Source organism: Lathamus discolor, chromosome 6 (genome assembly GCF_037157495.1).
Source record: "Lathamus discolor isolate bLatDis1 chromosome 6, bLatDis1.hap1, whole genome shotgun sequence".
Lineage (NCBI taxonomy): Eukaryota > Metazoa > Chordata > Aves > Psittaciformes > Psittacidae > Lathamus > Lathamus discolor.
In genome coordinates, this window is record NC_088889.1 from 84,803,277 (window position 1) to 84,818,491 (window position 15,215).

Genomic DNA, 15,215 nt, shown 5'->3' on the forward strand with positions numbered 1-15,215 from the left:
TCAAAGGATGAAGGTGAGGGAAGAGGCCAGAGTTTTAACTGTGATAAAAGACATTTCAGCATCTGGCCTGAGCTGTCCTGCCATTGAGAACTCAGGTTTCAGAAGCAGCCGAGCCTGGAGGAAGTGCTGTTGAAGGTGTTCCTTCAGTTTGCTCTTTGGGAGAAAGCAGCACCCCCCCCTTGCTTTCCTCTTCCTTTCTGCAGTGTTCTAACAAATTTAGTATCTCTTTGAGCCATGTGAGCTTTCGTCTGCTTTTCCTTAATCTCATTTCAAAAGCTTTCCCCATTTTACAACATTCCCATTGTGTGCTGCCACTCCCAGTGTTCTCTCTTCCCCTTAGTTTAGGTGCAGCTCTTCCCAGTGGGGACGCAAGAGTTTGCAGGAGTCACTGCAGGATACACCACCATTTGCTGATGATTTCTGCTTTTTCCTCATACTGTGGGTGCTGTGTAAAAGCAAACACATATGCACACAGAATATATATGTATGTATATATTTACATATATGGCGACACCATCTCTCAACGTCTCCATCTTCCCAAAGCTCAGCTGAATTCATTTGCCTACTGCATGATTCAGAGTGGCTCTGGGTGTTCCTAGAGGTGCAGAACTGACAACCTCCTGCATCCCCCTTTCTGGCACTGTTCCCGGGGCCTTCCCGGGCTGAGCAGACCCTCCAGCCGCGGCCGACCCCACCATTAGCTGGGATTTAACGAGCCCCGTCCTCCTGCTGTTCAGGCCGCCAGTTTCCAGCAGGCACTTCGTTTTGGGAGAGGCGCATTTGAAGGAAAACGCTGATAGGTTCTCAGGGAGCGTGTGTAGAATCCACCATCACCCGGTGACCCGAGGTCCAAGGGCGGCTGCTCTCGCCCCAACACAGGGCAGCAGGAGGGGCACAGCACCCTCGCAGCCAGAGCAGGCGGTGGGTGCAGGCTGCCGGCTGCCGGCGTGCGGGTCCCAGTGCGGCGGGCGCCCGGAGCGCGGCCCCTTTAAGGCCTGGGGTTTCCTGCGCCTCTCGCACAGTCACCCCGCGCCGCTGGGGAGCGGCGTCACGTGGGGTGCAGTCTTGTGACCGGCCGCGAGCGCAGCGGCGCGGGGCGCTCGGGGAGGGGCCGCCCGCGCGCCAGGGGCCGCTCGCGCACCTCCCCCCCCCCGCCGGTGCCTCGCGCCCGGCCCCGAATGCGCGGGGCGCTGCCGGCGGGGCGCTCGCGCCGCCGCTGAGCTGCGGCGCCCCCGGGCGGGGCGGAGGGGAGGGGCGGGGCGGGGCGGCGCCCGTCCCGCTGGGCGCCGAGGCGAGGGCGCCGCTTCCTCCTCGCCCTCCCGGCGCTTCGCGCGGCTCCGCGGGCCGGCAGCGCCGCCGCCCCCAGCATGGACAGCAAGCCCCTGCTGCAGGAGCGGCCCCCCGCCTACAGCCCCGCCGCGCAGGGCGCGGGCTACGACTACGGCCAGAGCAACTACGGCGCCATCCCCGCCCCGCAGCCCGGCTTCCAGCCGCCCCCGCCGTACCCCTACCCGGGCGCCGCGGCAGCCGCAGGTGGGTCTGAGGCGGCGGCGGCGGAAGGGCCGGCCGCCAGCGCGGCGGGGTGCGGGGCCCCCGGCGTGCGGCAGAGAGCCTGCGCCGCGCTGCCCCCTTCTCCGGGATGGCGAGCGGCTGTGGAGAAGCCCCCTCAGCCCGAGGACGGGACGGGGTTGGCGGTGGGGTGCCCGGGGGCTGTGGGGTAGGGCCGTGGCCTGCGCCGCTGAGGGACTGCCCAGCAGAAGCGGGGAGAGCGGGGGAACTCTTGAGCCTCCTGCGTGGGTCTTCCCTGTCAGCAGCGAGGCGGTTGGAGCCTCTCGGCTTTCACGCTTAAAACCATCGCAGGGAGGAGGTGCGGAGGGGATCCAGGTGTTTAAAAGCGCCATCTCCCGCTCCCCTCCTTCCGTAGGTGCTTCTGAGGTGAAATGTGTTTGTGTGCTGCCCTCCTGAAAATGCGACCGACTTTGTATGTGTCTCTCCGGTGTGGGGGTTTCTGCCTCAAAACATTAGCAGAGGCACAGCTGCGCAAGCAGTGAAACAGACCCCAAACCTGCACTTTTCTTTGCCCGCACTTCACTGTACTCGGGTTAATGTTTGTTTTTTCCTGATACACTTCAGCGGTCTTGGAGAGGCTTAAGAAGGTGAGTAGTTAGGGTACGTCTCTTAACCGAATTAATGCTGACCTCATCAGAGAAAGAAGTAGCCTCTTGCGAAAGGTTCTAAAGTTAAGGGAATGCTTCAGAAGTTACAAAAGATACACAGCAGACATAGCACATCTTGCAGTTAGCAAGCGTTGGCTTGAATCTTGAGGCTATAGGTTAACTTCCAGTTAATAACTTCGAATTTACTTTTCTACAATACAAGTATTCCTGATTATTTTCAGGTTAATTTTAAGTAGGGAGGATGCTAGACTTTACTGATGCATAACTTGGCCCCAGAAAATCTGATAACTGTTCTCTGGGAGAGAAGCTCAAAACGACTTGTAAGTGGGCAGAGTGTACCGTGACTGCGGGATTACACTGCATGCATCTAACTGTCCCTTTAAAAAGCTTTTTATTTTTTCCCTTTTAAATTTTAATGTCAGTGCAGTAGATATAGGATTGTGTCTTCTAACTACAGCTGTTAAAATGACACCTTCACTGGCTGACAACATGGGGTTTCTGAAAGTTGTTTTCTTTTTTTCTCTACGGTATGCAACTTGCTTCTTTTCCACTTGAATCCTATCACTCTTACCTCTCTGTGCAGTTATAAACTTAATATGTTGAAGTTAAGCTGGAAACCAGAGGAAAATTTGTCCTGTTTAAACTAGTTTGCCCTCTGGAGTGGGACATACCCGATATATAACATCCAGAAGTGAAAGCTGTGGTCTTTCTCTGCTTAATCTTTTTTTTCCCTGGTGCTTAAAGAGCACTGAAACAAATTCATAAAGTTAATTATTAGCTCAGTGTCCTTTTTCGATGGTTAAATTATGTTAGATACTTGGGTTTATGAAGTGGCTTTGCTATTAGATGTGCTGAGTAGTGTGTTCCAACTCTGATTTTGATAGAGCTTCTTCAGGTCCTCATCTGAGACTACATTTCTCTTTATTTTTACACATTCTGTTTGCATACTTTTTAATCATGGTCATTGTTCTTTGTGCCTTACGTGTGGTGATTGAGTTTTTTTCCTTATTTTAGGGTATGCTGTTCCTCCACCGCCATCACAGCCAAACTATTCGAGCACGTACACCATTATTCAGCAGCCTGTTGCTACCACTTCTGTCGTAGTAGTTGGTGGCTGTCCTGCCTGCAGGTAAACCATCTCTCTAGTTGGGAAATCAACTCAAGTCTTGGGTTTTCTTTTCTAAATGCAGGCATTCATGCAGTCCTTTGCTTTTCAGTAGCTTCTCTTTGCGTGTATATATCAGAATGCAATTGATTGACAAAGCACAGATTTAGCAATGGAGTGCTTTGATTTCTGTAGCATGAGCTTGTCCTAATGGGCTTGTGACAATTACTATAATTGATACAACAGACTTTATATATAAACATGAATCTGCTCTTTAGGATGGAGGAAGATCTGTAGGTGGTATTTTTAATTAAAAAGTACTTTAGTAACAGATGTAAAAGGTCAGTTCTTGGAGGAGAGGATTACAGGAAGTCCTTTTTGGTGTGTTATGCTAAGTGATAATGGGTAGCATGACTTTATTGTGAAACTTTATTGACCATAGTCACTTCTGGTGATCTGGCTGTCCTGTTGAAGGGCTTCTGCTGCTCTGGTGTGTGTCCCCAGTACCAGCATCCAGACTGTGCAAAGCCAGGCAGGGTGATGGTCGGTATTGGTTGAAAACATCATTATCTTAAGGCTTTAAAAGATCTCTTGCTTTTAAAATCCTTTTACTGCAGAAGTACATGGAGATTACTGGATTTGATTCAAAGTGTTAATTTGATGGAGTAGTAAAAACCAGAAAATGTGGTCAGCTATTAGTGGGAGTTGCAACAAAAGAACAACTTACCCCTCAGAGATCAACAGCCATAAAAAACGGGAAGGAGGCATTCTGTTTCCACACAAGTGCTGTAAGTCAGCTGTAGTTCCTTTCGCTTCTCAGTTTTGCTCATCCCAGGATATTAACTAATGGTTGAGGGCAGCCAGATTGCTGCTGCTGCAGTTCAGACACTGGTGTGCTTGGTCAGCTCTGGCTTAAGTGCAGAATCATTCCCCTTCTGTAAGAATATATGGGAATTACCCTTGTGGCATCTTGCCAGGAGGCACTTCGTATTCTGCAGGTCTGAACCCTTATCTGTTTCAAACCGTAGGAAGCACACTTGCTAGAATAGCTGAAATGGTGAATGTGATCGATTGTTGTAGTGGCACAGGCTGCCCCCAGGTGCCTTTTGGTTTTGTTACAAATGGTATTTGAGAGTCACTGCATCCTTTGAAAGGTGGATTCAGATAAGAAGTAGCTTGTGGAGCTGTGTAAAAACAGGTGCCTGCTGAAATACCACTGCTTAAGGCTGAAAAACCTGTACCAGTTAGCATTATTGGTCTAGAAGATGTGTGTTTCAAACAGTGAGGGATAGTAACCACTGGGCTATTCAGAGGATGTGGTGGATCCTGCCACATGAGTGGCAGTAAAATGTTTATGCTTTAGCTCAACCAGAAGACAGAAAATATGTGTTGCTTGGTAAAAGGCAGCAGTGTATTTATACTTCTGGCCCCAAGCTCAATGAATCTGAAAACGTTATACTATGGAAGTGGTCTTTGCAGTAACTTGGTAGACTCTTGCTGCTATTCTTGGGATTTCTTTTTTTCCTGGGAATTATATTTCCTGGGATGCTCTAGGAGACACCTTTGAAACAATCATTTGCAAGTATCCTTGAGCCAAATTTGGGAAAATGAGCGCTCTTTTGTAGGGTGTTTTTAAGTGGCCTCACTTGAATAGTTTTCTAAAGGTCATCAGGCTTGCTCTGGTGAAGGTATTAATTGTGAACTCTTTCTTAAAGCAAAATACTCTCCACAGAAACCTTGTTTACTCTTGGATCCTTAGGTTTTGGATTAGGCTGTGAAAAAAAAGTTGTGAGGAGCACTATGACATGTTGATTACTGTGATACTGCACTGCTGGGACTGTAGGACTCTTCTCAGCACTTCTGAAATATTCTTGGTTGGGAATCCCAAGGATGAGTAACTACCTAGTAATGGTGGGTCAGTCTTCTCTGCAGTATCACTGTGTTTTTTTTCTTAATTGTCTTAAGAGGAAGAGTCAAGTGTCAAGGCAGAAGGAAAAAATCTCAGCTTGCTTGCCTTCTGACAAGTAACAAGTCTGCTACTTCCAGAGAAGTGACAGGGATGCTGTGTGGGAAGCATGATACTAGAAATACTCATGGGAACCTGAAGGGTCAGGGTTCATGTTCTGGAAGGTTATACTGGCTGCTTCTCTTAAAGAAAGAGCTCATAATCCTCTTTGACTTCTCAAGACCTTAAACATAGTTCTGGTTTTACTTCCTTGGCCTGGAAACCTATTTTGTAAAGAATGCAATGTGCAGCTACACTCTGAATACAAGACTGAGCAGAACAGTTGTTGAAAGGGCATTGATAAAAAGCTATTGATGGTACATAAAAACTTTGTTATTAAACTGCGAAGTCAGTCATCATGTTACTTTTCTGACTTGATGCTGTGCATGGTTGTTAAAGAAGTCCATCTGCTTTAGATCACGAGGAAAAAGCTTTGTGGGTGTGGAATAATGTAACTGATAGAGTAGGCTAAAGTCTATCACAAAGTTTTCTACCATCAGAAACACAAAGCAGTCTTTTGCACTCTGGCATGTATGAATGTTGCTAATAGAAATCAAAGCCATTTCCAACTTAAAATATATGGTATTGAGGATAAATATGCAGTATTGGTCTGTTATTTATGTAGGAGTCTCATTTTATTGCAGTCGTGAATGATCTTGGGAGTATTAAGGTAGCTACAGTTCATCTTTGGGCTTGTTTTATGTTATGAAGTATGAAAAGTATAAAGTATCTCCAGAAGCAGCCTCTCTACAGTAGGTGGAATGCCCATGCTCACTATGTAATTGCATTTTATTTCCTTCTGTCTCTCAAACATTGCTGCATATGAGGGATGACTCTCCTGTCTTGCAAGCTGTACCTCTTGCTCAGAATTATTCATTAGTCATTTCATCTTCATTCATCATTGGTCAGTGTTGCTTTCTAATTACAGACTTCAGTATTAATGTGTGTTTCATCCTTCCTTGCATTATTAAAATGTCTTGGGTGATTGTAGTGCTGTTGTCCTGCTGTGAGTTGCTCTCCCAGCCCTGATGTACAGAGAATTACTTGTCAGCTTTATTGCTTGTAGTTGACATCTAAGAAATGGCCCAGTCCTGCTCTTAAACTATTCTGTGTTCCCAAATACATATTAAATCATTACAGCCACTAACTTTAGTGATCCAGCTGTGTAATTACCTTTTTAGCTGGCAGAATGCAGCCTGGCTGCTTCTCTTGTGGTCACTTTCGCTTTCTATTTCTCTGTCTTGCATTGTTTGGTAGAACAGACTGCAGAGGAATGTTTGCTTTCCTATTGCTTAACAGAAGAAAGGTCCATTTAAAAATCGTGAAAACATTCTCTTGATCTGATGTTTGCAGAAGCTCTTGTTTTCAAAATCTGGGAAGGAGCCTGTGATGGGCCCTGTTGGGTGTTTATTTTCCTGTTTAACAAGAATTCAATTGCTTGGAAGAAAGGGTGAGGGAAAGGACACAATGCTGCTGCATTGTAGTGCTTTCTCTTCTGATGGTTACAAAACGGCTGCTTCGGAAGTATTGTAGTGGGCCCCAAATTGTAACATTGCTGCTTCTAGGACTGGAAGATGAGCAAGTTTGATTAAAACTGCACTTATTCACATCTCTCTTACTGCCATCTTCCTGCCAGAAGTTGTTCTTTTGGGGGTGACTATTTTTTTGTGGCTTTGGTTGGTTTGGGTTTTGATTTTTTTACTTGACAAAGTAACACGTTCTCAGGTTTTGGTTGAAGTTTTTTCTAAGTAAGTGCCTGTCTCCTGATAAAAGAGACTGGGAAAATTGCATTTAGGTAATCAAATGCTTCAAAATGTCAGTCTTCTGGTTTTACTTCAGTTATTTCAATCACAAAATCTAGATGTTGTCTGAGAGAAGGCTGCTCAGGATATAGGTTTTTTTATAGTTAAAGCAACTATGTTTAAACTTTATGTAAATATTCTTTAATGTAATTTCATAATATGTACTGGTTAAATATGCAAAGAATTAAAAAAACCCCAAGCAAACCCAAATACAAAACCTATCTATTCAGAGATACAGATATATCTATTCAAAACCTATCTATGTCTGATACTCTGAGGAAAAAACATGGATTTTCAGTTTCTGGCAATGGGCTGACATGTCAGAGATCTTTTTTGAATCTTGTGACTGGAGCCAGCTTTGCAGTAGTGATATAAAGAGGAACAGGTATAATAATGCAGCAGCTCCTGGCACTGGCTTTTGTCACACAGATGCTCAGCTCTCATTCCAGTGTGCAGCTCTCTGTGAGCGTGTGCTGCTCAGGCAGACTGGGATGTTCATCCTGCTGTGCTGTAATCTGGTGGCTGGAGCAGTTAGGGCATGAAATTCGTCAGTGACTTGTGCACGTGAGTCCAAAGAAGAAAGCCTTGATACAGCAGACTTGAGTAGATGCCATGAGTCTGCCATTTAGAATTACTGACTAGGATAGCTGTTAACTTTTTTCTTCCTCCCTGCCTAGCAGCTGGGGCATGCAGCTGCTTAGTAGGAAATGTTACCTAAGCTCAGAAGAGAGGAGGTGGTAAGCCTGGTAATAGGTTCCAAGTGAGGACAGTCTGTCACTGGGTCTGTGTTGGTGGCATTTTCTTTTTATTACTGTCACCATTTGTCTTGGTGTCTGTATTCTGATAATTAGAATTTCTATGCAGGAATGAATTGTTCTGGGTGAGAGGAGGAAACTGGCTTTGTTTTTCGTAGCCAGAGGTGATACTGATTTGGCTGTGTATGCGGATGAGTCTGGAAAAACCACACTGGGTCTCAGTTTAGTTTGTCATGAATAGATGTCCACCATGCACAGAGCATTTGAACTGGCATGCTTCACCTCAGCCATGAGGCCAGGCTGCCGATGTGAAGCCAGGAAGCTTGTCTCTTCATTAGTGTGTTCTCAGAACTGGAAGTAAAGCAGTGGAAGGCTGGTGATTTGTAGGCGTTTCCAGAAAGACAACAGCTAGATATAAGCTGTTCCTGTTGCCAGAATTTCTCTGTCTCTGCAGCCCACCCTCTGGATAGGAAATGGGCCTGAAGTATAAGGAAGTTCAGATAAATCTGCAGATACTGTGCTGTCTCTTACTTGAAGGTGACTTTTAAGGAGAATTGCATTTACATATATGTGTAGCTTGTGTTGAGAAGGGCGTGCCAGAGGCTTCTATAGATTAGTGGTCCTTTCTGTGGATATGGATCAACAGCCATCCAGTGCCTTCAAACTGAGGCTAGAGGAGCTGGCACCTCTCTCTCCATGGAGATTAAAACTGTCAACAGCCCATGCTTACGCAGTAGTTATATATATAATTGTCATTTTTTTCTCTTCTGCTGCTTGTGGGTGAAATGTGAACATGCTTAACCTAGCTGCTGGTGATGCATTAGCTAGGACAGATGTAAAGAAGAGCTATCTGTGTTTTCATGTTCAGAATTAAAGAACAAGTGTGCAGCTTCCAGACTCCAGGCTTGTCACTGCTCTGATGTTTCCATTGAAATCTAAAGTTAGAGACTTGCTGACCTCAGTGGCAGGAGAGATGAGACACTGATTAGAAACTTCCTCTTGCTTGATCAGTGAGTGAGTGTCTGCGTGGAAGACGGCAGTCACCTTTAGTGCAGTTTCTTTTTAGGCTTTGCAGAGCCTGTTTTACAACCAGATTGTCTCTGATTACCTGGGATGACCGTTCGACTTAATTTGCAAAGAATGAAAAATGCTGATAAGCACCCATTTAAATACTGCGATGGAGTGTGAGGTCTCAAATGCGCATGCTGAACTGTGCTGATGCTGTGTTCACAGGTCCCACTATCAGACCTCTGATTCTGAGCATTTGACTTAAGATATTAATGTCTTAAGACTTACTTTTAAGGGGGTTGTCTGAAAAGTAATTTGGTTTTAAATGCTTGTCAGTGGGAATAATTGACCTTACTTTATGGAGTTGGCAGCTGCAGTTACAGCTTAAATCCAAGATGCTGCTTGCAGTATAAATAACCCTTTCCATTTTATTTTTAGATTGGGAGTGGTGCAGTTATAATCAGCTTTTATGTGGTTTATGTTGTAGAACAAAATTTGTTTGGTTACATTAGTGAATCTACAGTTTGAATATGGAGCCTCTAATTACTCTGCAGCTCAGGTAAGATACACAAGTGAACACTGACTGACATAAGCACAGTCTCCCTTACAAAAAATACTCTTTTCTCCTTCTAAATTTAGTAACTGGCTAAGCAGTGATTGGTTAAGTAGTATTCATCTAAAATTAGGTGGTGACACAAATCAGCACAAGCCAAAAAGTGTTTGTGTAGCTAATGCTGTAGTAGTAATCCCCCTGCTCTAGACATGACAGGAACTGGCTCTGAAATAACAGGTATGTTATGGTGGAGGTCATGCTGCTGCAATTCTAATGAGCTTTCCAAATGAGTGTCACTTGGAGCTCCCTTGGTCTACTGCTTGGCTGCACTGCCACTGGTCTTCCTCCATTGCTGTGCTCCTGGGGTGGCTTTGTCCCTTGTGGAGCCTTTTCCCTGTGTCTGGGGTTCAGTATGGATGGTCATTTATTCCCTCCCTGTTTTTTTAATTGGCATTTTGCATTACCACAAAACTTCCTGAATAACTCTGGTTAGGGGGGAAGGGAGTTTGAAATAAATCTATTTAAAGTGTCAGGGACATCTGAGACTTGGGCCTTGCAAGCTGCTTAAGAGGGTTGATTGTAATGGGCTAGACAGCAGTCACCTACACCTGGGTTTGCAGCTACTTGGGGCTGACCAGAAGTACCCTATCTAATGTTTAATGAATGTGTTTATTCTTTAAAGTCAGATCAAAATTAGGCTGGTTATACTGTTCACTAAACACACTGGCTTACTTTTGCAAAGGTAGACTTCAGGGTACGAGCTGAATATGGAATTACTAAGAGACAAGTAGAAGATTATTTGCTTTGTTAGTGTTTTTTAATGTTATTTTCGGTGTCACTGAAATGCCTGGAAAAGGAGCTTTTCCTTTCTGGGGTGGATCTGTAGTACTCAAACCTGCCTAAATCTTTAATTACTCAGAAACATCTAGGTTGTGTCTGAGCCTCTCTGTATACCCACACAACATGTTACTGGGTTAACCTGTAGAGGGGGGAAAAGGAGAGGCCTCCCTTCCCGAGTGTCCCCTGCTGATTTGTTTGCTCCCAGGTTGCTCAGCATTCCTACCATTTCCACAAGTACAAATTGCCACATTCAGCTTCTGCAGCCAGGCTTGCCAGCTCTGGTTGAAAGCTGGTGTCCTTTCTGTCACTGTACCTGTAACCAGTCTGGCTATCCTATATTGAATTGCTTTGCATTTCAGTCCTATTAGCAGTTTCTTCCCAGGAGATGGCACTTCTAGTAGCATGTCTTTCCCCTGGTGAATGGAGTTGACAGTATGACAGCCTTGTTTACTGACTCCATTCTTTAATTGCAGTCTAATTTTGAGGGTCACTTACAATGTAATTTTTCAGTTTTAGTGTCCAGATATGCCCTAGGCAAAGAGGCTGTGCTGCAAAGAAATTATGCTAAAGCTTTCCAGTTAGCCTTAAGCAGTACTACTTAACCCTTCCTCATACACAGTAATAAACTCAGGTGGGACAGCTAGTTGGAAATCTCTAGAAGCAAGGATTAATATGAGGGTCTTCAATTCTGCTTTAAAAGTCAGCCTAATAAAAGAATCTCCGTTTGCATTAGTGTGCTCTGAACTCAACCTAGCAAGCAGATTTTGATCTTTTTCGTGGCACAGACTAATGGTATAACAACTGATTTGGGCTTGAAAGTTGGTTAGTGAGGGGAAGTTAATGGGCACTAATTTTCTCTACTATTTTTCTTTCCTTCTGACTCTTTTCTCGAGGGCTGAAGCTGTATACAGTGGTCTGGATGAAGCATTAATAATCCATAATATGTAGGAAGTTTACTTCATTATATGATCCTATATATTTGTCTTTTTTCTAGTAGTGACAGTAACTGGTCTTGGGCTTATAATTTTTCAGTAACTCCTTCCATATTTCTTTCCATGGCAGCACTATCCTGTTGGACTGTTTTCTCCATTGGTATTCTCTGTGGTGCGAGGGAAAGGGAGGCAGGCACCACACTGATGGGAGTCCTGGGCTAAAATTCTTTGTAGCAGAACACTAGACACAGACAAAAAAAAGAAATATTAACAAAGCTGAGCAAATCTTGTGCCTGTAGTTTCTCTGAGTGCTGCTTGCAGGGCAAGTGCTGTGAGTCAGTGACTAATGCGTCAGGACAATTGTGAGTTTCTGCTTTGCAGCAGGAATGGCTTGGCTCCTTCTTGGCTGCTGGCATATAGCATAATTTGTCAGCACTTCTGTTTTAGAGGTAGGGATATGTTGCATGCTAGGTGGGGGTACACGATTCCTTTCTCTCTGACCCTCACAAACCCACTGGACATACTTGTCATCAAGCCAGCAGAAGTGTAAAGGCAAGTTGATGGCACACAGTTCCCGAAAGAAACTTGTGTGGTATCAGCCACACCTACGGGAGAGACTTGTAGCAGAAACACCAGAAGTGAAGATAGGATTGTGTGTTAGGTCCATACATTCTTTAAGTCAGCAACTCGTGGCAAGAATCAGTCAAATACAAAGCCCTGGCAGGTAAGCTGGACCAGCTGCCTGGTACTGCAGTTTGTCTGGTGTTGTTTGGCAGTCTGTCTGTTTAGATCTCATTGGTGGAGACTCTCATGTCCTTTTGGAGATAAAAAGAAATCTGTTTATAAACAAAACCTCCACTGTTACCTTATGCTTGACTCCTTACGCGTTGCTTTTGCTTTAGTTGGTGAGTAAAAGTGATACCAAAGCTATTGTACAAAGTGCTCAGTAAATGTTAGGGGGTTTTAGTACTTCTCATATTATCACTAATATCTGTGGGTGACAGGCCAGAACCATTGTCCTTTACAACATGTGCTGAATGTGGCAATTCCATCCTAAAGAAGGGTGGTTTTATGAATTTGGGAAGTACCATGGACACTTAAGTTTTATGTTAGGCCAGTGTTGATACCTGGATTTGTGATGTGGTGATAGAGGTATAAGCAGGAGAGTATCAAGAACACTTTGAAAAGCCTCTGGCTTCTCATAGCGATTGAGGGGAAAGGGAATAGTTCTAAAGTTTAATCAAGTTGTAATGTTTTAGCCAACTGTGGTAAAGAAATGGTCTCTGAGTCTGCATCTTCCTTTGTTTACTCTGTTTTTGTGTACAGTAGGTTGTTTGTGACTGCTCTGTAGGAAACAACTCCTTATTGGCCTTGGCACCTTGCTTATAGATTGTATTTCAAGGTCACTTAGCTCTGTTTCTGTTGACTTTCACTGTACCAGGGAATATAAGGGGATGCATCTTATTCGAGTGTTCAGCTGAACTCCAAATTCTGACTGTTTAGTGTAGCTGCTTAAACTTCTGAGGTCTGAATACTCAGGCTTTACTGTTTGTCTTCATTTTGGGGGATGTTGAGATACAGCACTTCAGAAAGAACTCAGGTACTGAAATTTGGATAATTATCTGCTGTTACAGAACTGTGCTGAAAAGGAATTTCTCTGTGGGGTGGTCACTCAATGAGGACTCAGCTGGAGCTGGCTGATATCAGTAGCAGGTTCTCCTACAGTTCTAAAGGGACATCAGGTTTTGGAAGCAGAAACCAGGAACACCTACTGAGGGTTATTTTAACAGTGATGTGTGTTTGGCCTTTGGACTTTCCTACCTACCAGAAATAAACCTGTTAAACAGCTCACAACAGTAGTGCTGCTCTCAGCTGTTGTGGTGACTTAGGAAGTCCGAATGTGAGCAGTTAGCATAGTCCTCTACACGCTTATTTAATTGGCACCTTCCACAACAGTGCTGACATTCAAAGTTGTCTTCTGCTGTAGATTTATAGTTAAGATTTTTAAGTCATTCTTATCCTGCTAACTCGGTAAGAGCCCTAAATGCCTGGTGTACCCAGACCTTGGCATGTTAGTTACATTGACTTGTGCTTTCTGAAGGAAGATACACCAGCACATCTGAGAGAATGTGCTGGCAACTGAAGGAATCAGACATTGCCAGGTTGTGTATTAATTTGAAGTAATAGACTGAAGCAAACCTGTCTGCATCTCGCTGTCTGCAGTGGTTTTAACTTGCTTAGTGAAAACATGAGCTGGGTGTTTCACCAATGTTACACAACACTGCCCATTCAAACCTTTCTCTTGGGAAGAAGCTGAGAAAAAAAGCACCAAATTGTCAGATCAAAGCATTCAGAAAACGGTAATTTTTTCTGAAGGAGCTCTAGCACACATACACTGTGGGAGACTCGAGGTTAAGTGAACTGAGAGGGTTCATCCCAGGATAATTGCGGAAACTAGGCAGGCAAAAGCATATGACACCAGTGTGACTGCTGCCTGTGGGGAAATAGCTAAAAAAGCTGAGAAACAGAGCTGTTTTGGTGTGCAACAACACTGGTACAGTTAGATCTTCAGCACTGTCATTCCAGAAGTCAGTGCGTTATTCTAAAAGCAGGCTGCTTTTCATGGTTGAGAGTAAACTCCAGTGATGCGAAGGGTTAGTTCTGGAAGACTGTTTCCTCATTTTAGGGATAAGGATTGTACCCCAGGAAGGGCAAGCAAGGAATACAGTTTGATACTGTCCCAAGCGTGTGATCTCTTATTCCTGTGTAGTCAGTGGGCCAGGTTGGCTGAGCCAGGCTGCATGACTGCAGAAGAGCCCAGTGGTGGCTACAGATGCACAGCTTTGTTGTTACACCTCTGAGGTGGGAGTGTAACTTGTTCCTGCTGTTCAGTGAGTGCTGTGTCTGGATGTGTTCTTCACTGTAGCTGCATTAACCAGTATTTGGAGTTGATACAAGCGGTCCGAGGTGTAGTGCCTGTTCTGATAAAAGTACCAGTCCTGGTTGCAGTGGTAGAGAAATGGTTGTTGTCTGGAACTAAACAGCTTGTTATCTACAGTTTGATCACTGGCAACTTTCCTGTTTTTCTCTATGTGGTCTAATGCAAAACCTGCTGCTGCAAGCTGTGAAAATAAAGGCCTTTTAAAGGAGAACCTCTCCCCTCTCCCCCTAACCACTTTGTACCTTATCTTGCATTATAAAATTACATGGTTTTTAGTGACTACCAAATCACAAGGTGGTAACTTTGGGGCAAACTTGGTGGGTGTCCTTGACTGAGTCTGTTTTCCCTTTTTGCAGGGTTGGCGTGTTGGAGGACACCTTCACCTGTCTTGGTGTTCTGTGTGCCATTGTATTCTTTCCAATTGGGATTCTGTTCTGTCTTGCACTGAGGCAGAGAAGATGCCCAAATTGTGGGGCAGCTTTTGGTTAATGGAATGAACGTGGACGTGCTTATGGAAGCTACAACTGTTAGCATACTCTTTCTAATGTAAATGTCATGTACAATCATTTTATTTGCTTCAGACCTGTTTTGTAAAGTGTGAAGAAATTTAGTCTCTTGCATGTAATTTAAACTTAATCTTTTATGAGCATGTGCATTGCAAAACATGAAAACCCGACTTGTTTTCCATGTTTAGTGGCACCTGTTGAAAACTAAATAAAACTGCTTTTCCTTTTGCAATCCTCAAGTTGTGGCTGGGTTATTAAGTGTGTCACTAATGTGTCAGATAACATGTAGTCAGAAACTGGACTTAGTAATCCTAGCTACAAAGAAGGATAAATTGTTGCCAGAATCTTAAAAAACCCCAACCAACCAACCAGCCCCATGGTTTAAGGCTGTACTTGTTTAAGCAAATCAGATGTTTTTGAGTAAACCGTTGCAAGTGCTTGTGTATGCTACCATTATGCTAATGTACCCTCTTCATAGCAGTGACAGTGGAAGTCCTGTTTTCATTGGTAAAGGTCTTGCATCACACAGTGGCAGTATCATACCTGCCGAACCTGGTGGTAGTTCACAGACAGCGGTAGAGAGGCTGCAGC

The 15,215-nt window shown here is 44.5% G+C and overlaps 1 protein-coding gene across 1 annotated transcript; it reads left to right on the forward strand.

Annotated features, from left to right (window-relative positions):
- Positions 1 to 1,244: 1,244 nt before the first annotated feature.
- On the forward strand, positions 1,245 to 14,856 carry BRI3 (brain protein I3). Its single transcript, XM_065684387.1, has 3 exons — positions 1,245 to 1,533; positions 3,192 to 3,306; positions 14,475 to 14,856. The coding sequence occupies exons 1-3, from the start codon at positions 1,368 to 1,370 to the stop codon at positions 14,605 to 14,607; spliced, it is 414 nt and encodes a 137-aa protein (XP_065540459.1). The 5' UTR covers positions 1,245 to 1,367; the 3' UTR covers positions 14,608 to 14,856.
- The last annotated feature ends 359 nt before the right edge of the window (positions 14,857 to 15,215 follow it).